This window comes from Leptodactylus fuscus, chromosome 8 (assembly GCF_031893055.1).
Source record: "Leptodactylus fuscus isolate aLepFus1 chromosome 8, aLepFus1.hap2, whole genome shotgun sequence".
Taxonomy (NCBI): Eukaryota; Metazoa; Chordata; class Amphibia; order Anura; family Leptodactylidae; genus Leptodactylus; species Leptodactylus fuscus.
Genome location: NC_134272.1, coordinates 10657001 through 10667533, shown reverse-complemented (window position 1 = coordinate 10667533; position 10533 = coordinate 10657001). Strand labels below are relative to the sequence as shown.

General features: G+C 45.7%; 1 protein-coding gene across 1 annotated transcript in view; it reads right to left on the bottom strand.

Moving 5' to 3' along the window:
- Window positions 1-679: 679 nt before the first annotated feature.
- The window catches only part of CORO7 (coronin 7), an 83152-nt gene continuing 73298 nt past the window's right edge, over window positions 680-10533 (bottom strand). The window contains exons 18-28 of the mRNA XM_075284081.1: window positions 10406-10492; window positions 9031-9173; window positions 8186-8290; window positions 8008-8093; window positions 7759-7900; window positions 5823-5912; window positions 5615-5731; window positions 5402-5537; window positions 5168-5259; window positions 4015-4101; window positions 680-1223 (exon numbers count right to left, since the gene is read on the bottom strand). Coding sequence (XP_075140182.1) covers window positions 1218-1223; window positions 4015-4101; window positions 5168-5259; window positions 5402-5537; window positions 5615-5731; window positions 5823-5912; window positions 7759-7900; window positions 8008-8093; window positions 8186-8290; window positions 9031-9173; window positions 10406-10492 — 1091 coding nt within the window. The 3' untranslated portion in view covers window positions 680-1217. The remainder of the gene's footprint in view (window positions 1224-4014; window positions 4102-5167; window positions 5260-5401; window positions 5538-5614; window positions 5732-5822; window positions 5913-7758; window positions 7901-8007; window positions 8094-8185; window positions 8291-9030; window positions 9174-10405; window positions 10493-10533) is intronic.

Genomic DNA, 10533 nt, shown 5'->3' with positions numbered 1-10533 from the left:
CATTGATCAACTGATACCAGCAGTCATAGTCGCTAGAACTGCATAGTGTAGAGAGACTGATGCAGACAGCGCCATGCACGGTGTAGTGGCTGTACTGGGTTATTGCAGTTCAGGTGTAGGTCAGCTACATAAAAGCTCCGCTGCAGTGGAGTGGCCACTACTGCCTTGCTCTGTACACTGTGCAAATCTAGAGGTGCGGCTGCTGATAACAGCTGATCAGTAGGGTTGCTGGGTGTCGGTCCCCCACCAATCTAATATTCATGACTTATCATGCAAACAGCTGATCCGCAGGGGTCCTGCGTGTCACATCCCCACTGATCTATCCTGAGGACAGGTTATCAATAAGAGTAAGAAATGGACAATCCCTTTATAACCCCCCCCCCCCCTTATTAGTAAGGTGTGACACCTTCACCGCACCCTCTTGTTACTGTATATAGAGTACGGGTAATATCTGCCACATTTACCTGCTCTATGATTCCATGACTCCAATAATCTGCTGTTTCTTCATGAGCTCCGGGGTCTCCCTGAGGGCGACCCCTGACCCCGCTGCCTTGTATCTGTGTAGTTAGTGCAGAGCTTTCATCTGCAGAGTCCTGGCTTCTGCCACCATTGATCTTTCACTCCCTTTCATCCATGCCGAGCAGATAGGGGGCGCACCAGACACACACTGTGATGTTTTGACAGTTTTATTAGAGGTATAAGGCAGACCCTGCTCTGCAGGGCACATTTGGCAGTGCCACAAGTGGTCCCTGTGTTAGTAAAATATATGGCTTCTACATGGCAGGTAAACATTTGAGTGTTCCCCGGGCATCTGTCCCCCAAACTACACCGGCTAGCAAGGCGGTCACTAGAATAAACTCATGCAGTCAGGATAACATTGTAAACAGATTAGTAAAGAGAAAGATGTGACCGCTGTGCTTATAACATCACAATATACTCCAGATCATACACATAATAGGCAAGAACTCTAAAAAATGGCACCAGAAGTGCGGGGATGCCCGTGTGCCCAGCGCACATGCTTCGGCCCCTCCTGGGGTGTACAATGATCCAGTTTTCTGGCTGGCCAGGAATGCTGGGAGTGTGTAAACAATTGGCCTGAGTTTATTTTTCCCTGGGATTGGAATGTATCAGAAGCAGAGCTCCCTTCCAAGACATTTCCAGTTACATGGGAGAGAGGTGAGGGGTGAGCAGGCAGCTGGGGTTACCGGAGGTCACTGCTAATCCTGAAAGAGACAAAATGCAGACTTGTGAGGAGAACAAAGAGTGTCTGTGCAGAGGTCAGTGCACGCCGGCGCTGCTACATGTATGAATGAGAACATGCTAACATGTAGACTTATTCCTATATTCCAGAATAATCCCATCTGTGAGTGTGCAGGGAAATCCAATACTCTAAAGAGACCCCGCAATATACAGGCAGATGGTTATGGTGGCCTGTAATGTCCCCATGACACAGCAGACACATAGAACAGCCCCTGCATGCTGTCAGGTTGCAGGCCAGTAGTTTATCAGTCCATATATACAGTATACATATACAGTATTCAATGCAGCTTCTTGAGCTAAGGCCAGCAGTGGATCCAGCAGGAAGGAGAAGAATAAGCCTTGGCCCTGAGGATAGGACTACATGGTGACTGGCTGTGACTCCCATCATGCAACCAAAGATGGCTGTGTTACCCTGAGAGTCTCTTACTAATGTAAGTGAATGGAGTGACATTGGGATCCTCAGGATGCTGCAACAGCAAAACAATCCAGCAGTGATCCCCCGGGATTGCAATGCAACTCCGCTTATATTAGTGAAGGAGTCGCAGACAAAGTTGCTATGTAGCCCTGGAAATATCCTACAGTTATTCTACAGATCAGTCAGCAGGATACAGACCGCCATTTATGACCGCTACAGGCGACTATCTGAGTATTGTATAGACACAATGCTGGCAGAGTACGAGGAAACCGAGCATGTATCGGATGGAACGCTCTATATCCAAGTGTAGGGTCACCTTAGGTTAAGGAAAGGAGAACCTACAATTTAAGTGTCTCTGTGGACAAACCAACCCACAGCCCGGGCTTCCATAGGAGTCTTGTCTCAGGTTTAACCCCCGATTAGGAATGAATTCCAGCAAACTAAAAAGAAGTTCTCCATTATTGTCATTATCAGTGACTAGAGAGGTCACATAAGACACACTAATGGCACCGGATGGACCACAGTGACTAGAACAGATCGGTCAGGTTACTGTCATGGTTGTGTCTGGCATTGCTGACGGATTCTGTAATGGAGCCTCCAAGACAGATGTGAACACAACCTTATCTGTTAGGAGTACAGACTGTATATATACAGTCCTATGAAAAAGTTTGGGCACCCCTATTAATCTTAATCATTTTTAGTTCTAAATATTTTGGTGTTTGCAGCAGCCATTTCAGTTTGATATATCTAATAACTGATGGACACAGTAATATTTCAGGATTGAAATGAGGTTTATTGTACTAACAGAAAATGCGCAATATGCATTAAACCAAAATTTGACCGGTGCAAAAATATGGGCACCTCAACAGAAAAGTGACATTAATATTTAGTACATCCTCCTTTTGCAAAGATAACAGCCTCTAGTCGCTTCCTGTAGCTTTTAATCAGTTCCTGGATCCTGGATGAAGGTATTTTGGACCATTTCTTTCTACAAAACAATTCAAGTTCAGTTAAGTTTGATGGTCGCCGAACATGGACAGCCCGCTCTCAAATGATCTGAAAACAAAGATTGTTCAACATAGTTGTTCAGGGGAAGGATACAAAAAGTTGTCTCAGAGATTTAACCTGTCAGTTTCCACTGTGAGGAACATAGTAAGGAAATGGAAGACCACAGGGACAGTTCTTGTTAAGCCCAGAAGTGGCAGGCCAAGAAAAATATCAGAAAGGCAGAGAAGAAGAATGGTGAGAACAGTCAAGGACAATCCACAGACCACCTCCAAAGAGCTGCAGCATCATCTTGCTGCAGATGGTGTCACTGTGCATCGGTCAACTATACAGCGCACTTTGCACAAATAGAAGCTGTATGGGAGAGTGATGAGAAAGAAGCCGTTTCTGCACGTACGCCACAAATAGAGTTGCCTGAGGTATGAAAAAGCACATTTGGACAAGGCAGCTTCATTTTGGAAACAAAAATTGAGTTGTTTGGTTATAAAAAAAAGGCGTTATGCATGGCGTCCAAAAAGAAACAGCATTCCAAGAAAAACACATGCTACCCACTGTAAAATTTGGTGGAGGTTCCATCATGCTTTGGGGCTGTGTGGCCAATGCCGGCATCGGGAATCTTGTTAAAGTTGAGGGTCGCATGGATTCCACTCAGTATCAGCAGATTCTTGAGAATAATGTTCAAGAATCAGTGACGAAGTTGAAGTTACGCCGGGGATGGATATTTCAGCAAGACAATGATCCAAAACACCGCTCCAAATCCTCAGGCATTCATGCAGAGGAACAATTACAATGTTCTGGAATGGCCATCCCAGTCCCCAGACCTGAATATCATTGAACATCTGTGGGATGATTTGAAGCGGGCTGTCCATGCTCGGCGACCATCTAACTTAACTGAACTTGAATTGTTTGTCCAAAATACCTTTATCCAGGATCCAGGAACTGATTAAAAGCTACAGGAAGCGACTAGAGGCTGTTATCTTTGCAAAAGGAGGATCTACTAAATATTAATCTCACTTTTCTGTTGAGGTGCCCATACTTTTGCACCGGTCAAATTTTGGTTTAATGCATATTGCACATTTTCTGTTAGTACAATAAACCTCATTTCAATCCTGAAATATTACTGTGTCCATCAGTTATTAGATATATCAAACTGAAATGGCTGTTATAAACACCAAAATATTTAGAACTAAAAATGATTAAGATTAATAGGGGTGCCCAAACTTTTTCATAGGACTGTGTGTATATATATGTATATATATATATATATATATACGCACACACACACAGTACCAGCCTTTATCAGGGGTTCAGTTATCATAATGTTATTTACTCACCCACTCATCCTCGTCCACACCTTCAAATGCATCCTGCGGTAGAGGGTCGTCCCGATTCCCCAGTTTTGCCACCATTGCACTCAGAAGCTGTAGTACAGAAGGACATGGATATAAGCCTGTCTGCACTATATCATACAGCGGTATTACATGGCAGTAGCTTACACAGCAACTAGCTATACAATGACAGCTGCCATTTTGCTGGCTATACACATATGTGCATAACATGACATTAAAAGTAGGAAATTATAAAACTCTGCCTACCCAGAGTCACCACTAGGGGGTGTTCACTACATATGCATGTATACAGCCACTATAGAACTACAAGGCGCTGTACACATTTCTGTGAAGTGAGCTCCTCCTAGTGGAGACTGCAGGAAAACCCTTTTCTGACCTTTGATTCAGTGCTTGGCCCCATAGCAGTCATGAGGTTTTTGCTACTGTCACTGTGGATAATGGGTCACCATGAGGAATTTTAGGACCCCATACCAACAACTTGACTGGTCCCCCACTCTTATTTTATCTTAGAGGAGGAGGAAGGCAATTCTCTGACCCCTTTGGCCCACTCCCATTGTACCCGCACACAGTATAATACACTCCATAGAGGCACTTCACACATGATAATGCCTTCCAGTGGCCCCACACTGTTTAATGCTCCCTCAGTGGCCCCACACACAGTATAATGCTCCAGTGGTCCCTAGAAGCCTCTTATTGTTCCCCCATACAGTATAATACCCACTCATTGGTCCTCTGTGCAATAGAATACCCTCTCATTGCTCCTTTTTGCAGTATAATGACTTCTCAGTGGTCCCTCACATAGTATGACGTCCCCAGAGTGGCCCAAACATAATATAATGCCCCCTCACAGTATAGTTCCCTCTCCGTGGCACCGCACCCAGTATAATGCCCTGTGAGTGATTCCCCCATACAGTCTACTGGGTGACTGCTTTTGAATAACATGTGTAAGTGTGAACGGGGTCACAGCAGGAGAACGGCTCCCGTTTTTTTTTTGCTTTTTTTAACACTTATTGAGGGCCCTAACTGGAGTTCTGCCTGTACCGCTCTGATGGCAGCCCTGCCTTCTGTATTACAATTACCAGTGTGAATTTACTCAAAGACTTGTAAAATGTAAAATAATAAGTTGTGCAGGTCTCACCTCCTCCTTCTTCTGTTCATCCGTCTTCTCCTGAAGATACACAGAAGATGGGACATACTTCTTGCTTGGGGCCTCCTTAGGTGCCTGGCTCACTGCAGGCAGAGAAGAAGACTTCGATGTTATTGCATAGATACAGCATAAGTTCACAGGTAGGGGGATGAGTGCAGGTCTCTTGTTGGGCTCTCTAACCCCACCACTGCCAACAGCTACACTTGTGGTACTGCCAGCACTTACCCGGAGTCATGCCCTGAGGACAGAGGTTGATGCTGCGCTGCTGCTTGTCTTTACCGCTCAGCCATTCCTCTGCTGTCAGTGCTGGCTCCCAGGTGACTCGGGATGGTGGGAACAAATCATCTTGGAAGAACTCTTTCTACATAGAGAAGACAATACTCCAGGTGACCATTCACATTGTTATAACCAACCTACTACATCGCAGGCAGTACCCACCTTAACACGTGGCACCCGGAAAGCCACAGGCTCAACCGAATTATGGCAAAGACGTATGGCGCGCACAATCTCCACATCGGGCACCGTGCAATCCACTTTCCGCAGATACTGGAAGCCCTGGAGTTAGAGTGAAGAGTGAATGGATCGCTGTTATACACAAATACATGGTGCAGGGCGCCAGCTATAGCACCAGATTGTGGGGTCTCACCTTATGGGGATCGCTGCAGATGAAACTGTTGCATTCCAGGAAGTAGGGGGCCTCTGGGGTCACCTCATAGAGAAATACTCTGGTGTCACCCTAAAAAGAAAAGCAACACCATCAGGGTAAGAATAGAGTATAACATAAATTATACATACATATATATATATATATATATATATATATATATATATATATATATATATATATATATATACACGCACTGCACTGTATCACTACTACTTGTGGAGACCACTTATCACACCGCCACTTGTCACTTATCCGCCCGTCTCATGTGAAGTGAGCTAACAAGCCCTGCCATGACCTTTATCTCATCACTTACTATATACAGAGTCTATCCCAATAGCACAAGTAGATAACAGCAGCATTAACCCATTCACACCCACTTCATTGTAAGTAGTGTCAAGTTTTTTGCATAAACAGGTCCCGTCCCATCAGCTCTCCTAGTAAAGGAGAAGTAACGTTCTCTCCGGCATTTCACACACTGGTCTTACACAGCGGATAGGGAGTAACTGTATGATGGGAACCCATGTAATCTGGACTACCCTGCAGTAAGATGCACCCAACTGGGAGGCGCACACCTCATAAGGGGGTATTCCAGCTCCTAATGCATGTTTAATACTGATGTCCTATCAGATCTGAAGCCTCCAGGTGTGTACAGGTGATTCCGATTCAAGTAAAAAGAACAGAGCTCCAGATTCATCCACTGTATAGCGGTGGTTTGGGGTACTGCTGCACCACTCCTATAACGGATCTGCTTCCTCTCCCCATCCAGTGTGGCAGCTGCAGGCTAACAGACGTCTCCGAAACAGCTGATCTGGGTGCGGTCCTTCAATAAATCTATATCTATAGCCATCAAAATACAGGACATCCTTACTTTCAAAGTAATCACAGCAGTGCCCTCTCTTATCCCCCTAGTAGTAACAGCAGTGCCCTCTCTTCTCCCCCTAGTAGTAACAGCAGTGCCCACTCTTCTCCCCCTAGTAGTAACAGAAGTATCCTCTCTTCTCCCCCTAGTAATCACAGCAGTGCCCACTCTTCTCCCCCTAGTAGTAACAGAAGTATCCTCTCTTCTCCCCCTAGTAATCACAGCAGTGCCCACTCTTCTCCCCCTAGTAGTAACAGAAGTATCCTCTCTTCTCCCCTAGTAATCACAGCAGTGCCCTCTCTTCTCCCCCTAGTAGTAACAGCAGTGCCCTCTCTTCTCCCCCCAGTAATCACAGCAGTGCCCTCTCTTCTCCCCCTAGTAGTAACAGCAGTGCCCTCTCTTCTACCCCTAGTAGTAACAGCAGTGCCCACTCTTCTACCCCTAGTAGTAACAGCAGTGCCCTCTCTTCTACCCCTAGTAGTAACAGCAGTGCCCTCTCTTCTCCCCCTATTAACCACAGCAGTGCCCTCTCTTCTCCCCCTAGTAGTAACAGCAGTGCCCACTCTTCTCCCCCTAGTAGTAACAGCAGTGCCCTCTCTTCTCTCCCCAGTAACCACAGCAGTGCCCTCTCTTCTACCCCTAGTAGTAACAGCAGTGCCCACTCTTCTACCCCTAGTAGTAACAGCAGTGCCCTCTCTTCTCCCCCTAGTAGTAACAGCAGTGCCCACTCTTCTACCCCTAGTAGTAACAGCAGTGCCCTCTCTTCTCCCCCTAGTAGTAACAGCAGTGCCCTCTCTTCTCCCCCTAGTAGTAACAGCAGTGCCCACTCTTCTCCCCCTAGTAGTAACAGCAGTGCCCACTCTTCTCCCCCTAGTAGTAACAGCAGTGCCCACTCTTCTCCCCCTAGTAGTAACAGCGGGCCCACCTCTCCATATACAGTGAATCTAAGAGGAGCTGACCACCTGTGATCGTGCCTTAGTACTGCTCATTGCCGTCTACATGGCATTATGACAATCAGCAATTATTATGGCAATTATCATGTAGCTGGCAACCTACCTTTCCAGTTAGTAGCAGGAGCCCGGTGTCTGGGTCATAGTAGGGGATAAGTGTAGATGGTGACACATCAATGCTGACAGTAGCAACAGGACCTAGTGACAAGTCCTGAGAACTGTGCAGAGTCAGCTGGCGTTCACTCCGACTGTCAAGATAACATAAAATCCATCACTGTACCTGCTGGTCACTATAATCCATACCCATGTTAGATCATACAGAACAATATGGCAGTAGATACCAGGCTGCCCTCACCTGTCAAATCCAGACACAAGCAGATATTTGCCATCACATACCCAGAGAATACGAGCTCCACGAGGACCTTCGGGTCCAGGGCCCTCCTGTGAGAAGAGTTACCGGAATAGTCACCCCATTATTATGGATCACATCAGCAATGGGCGAGCTGAGCCGCCATCACCACTCTGTATCTGACCTGCTTAGCCTTGTCGGAGACACGCGGCTCATATATACGAATACGTTGATCTTTGCTACAAGTCGCCAAGTACTTGCCATCTGGACTCCATGCTAGAGAGAAGATCTGTAGAAGACAAAAGGGCAACAGGTAAGAGCATTGTTCTTGTGAAGCTTCCCACCTATCTACTGAATTAAAGGGGTTTTCCAGTACTTGCATACTGATGACCGATCTCAAGGCCACCTTGTTATTTGGAAAAACAAAGCTGTCATTGCCTGTGTGACTACTGTAGGTGTCCTGGTTTATTTCACTTATTCATCTACTTAAATTGGTGAAATAACCTGTCACAGTGCAGGGACTCCTTAGTATCTGAAGGAGTCCCTGCACAGAATAGAAACCAAGTCAATGGCCTGGGGTTAATATAGGATGAGCCATGTGATATAATACTAATAAATAGTAAATCTAGGTCATTAACTTAGTTTCTATATTGCTGCATGAGAGAAGCAGTGTAAGCCCTATTTTCGGTTTTTGTTTTGCAAGTTATTTTGGGTTGAACCTGACTCTATTAGATTTGTTGGACTCCATCAATGACCATCTTTCTAACGTGTCTATTGTAGGTGCTTTCAGTGATGGACAGGGGGTCAGCATGGGCACTCTTTTCTGTGCTGTGATTACCTATTTGTAGCAAGCTGTGCTATAGTAGTTGTGCTGTGGGATCAGATCTATGTTGTGCATGCCACCTGTACACACATCTAGGGAGATTTATACCATTTTTATATCACTTATCGATCGTTCCTATAACACCTAAACCACATTACAGGATCACAAGGCTCTGCATGTATATATTAGTACATAATGGATGATACCTGATCTTCATGACCTTGAAGCGTCAGGACATTGTTCCCCGTCTTCAGGTTCCAGACCCTCAGGGTAAGATCATACGAGGAGGAAACAAGGATATCAGAAGCACAGGGGTGAAACCGCACAGTATAGATCCTCTCATTATGAACTATGGAATAAAGAGGCGATAGATCAATTTACTGTATAAAGGAAACCACATCAAGAGTCTGACGTTATCGTACATCTCCCCTCTGTGTTAGATTGACGTATATTTCATTGTGCTGTTGTGTTTGGCATGCTAGAACTCACTAGAGGGCGCCAGTGGTCACACCTTTCCACCTTGGAAGTAATAAAGGGTTAACATGGAAATATGCTGAGAATAAACAGTAGTTTTGTCCATATAGTGAAAGTATTTGGCATGTATTGACATTGGGAGGTGTGTAAGCCCCTCTTTCAGGTCCGTCAGTTTCTCGGTGATCCGGCTGCCGTGCTGGTCCAGGGACATTCCTCCGGCTCTGTGATTCTTTCAGCTAACAATGAATTCCTATTTCAGTCCCGGGGTGTGATCCCATATACCAGCTCTGACAACCTACATCACTGCTTGGCCAGAAGTCGCTTCACATGAGTCCCATCGAAACAATAGGACTGATGGGGAATTGGGAAGGGTTAACATGAAACCCCAAAAGATCTATACATAGGAATGTATAGGATATAAGGAGAGAGCGATCCCATTATCTGAATGTTTGTGGGCAGATCATTAGATGAAGGTCAGCTGAAGAGGAGGACTTTGGCACAAAGTGCTGACTATCAAATACACATGGGGAGTGTCAGAAGAAATAAGGATCGGCATATTGGACTTTTACTGATCCTTTTATTCGAAAAGCCGCCTCTGGGGAAGACATGCACACTCAGTCATGTGGATAGTGCATGTGTCTGGAGGGTGCTGGTAGGAATAAATAGCTATGACGTGTAGGAAACTTACCATGGGGTAGAAGTGTCTGATCACTGGAGGACTCACCATTGGGTCCCCCAGTAATCATGAGAACAAGGGCTCTGAGTGCCCCCAATGAATGGGGTGAAGGAGCATAGCTCCAGTCAATTCTATGGGATTTTAGCAACAGGAATATTTGCAAGTAAATTCATACAGCAATGGCCGAGCATGCATCTCATCACTCAGATACCCCTCCTGCTTCTCCATTCATCTCTATGAGTGCTACACTAGTCCAATAGAGATGAACGGAGCGCCAGCAGGTACGTGTGACCATGTGTTCATTGAAATGGTGGTATACAAAACCCCCATTCTTGTGATGGCAGCCGGGGCTCCTACTACTGGATCCTATGGATACATTTTGTTAGTGGGAATAACCCTTTAAGTAATGACTAGTACGTGTCACCACTTACCAGCAAGTGCACTCTGGGGTTCAGTCAGGGTCTCTTTGAGCCCATGCTGTGGAATCTCCCACACCCGTATCCGTCCATCCTCCCCACCTGCAATACAATGAAACATACGTGTAAAGGAAACCTTATGA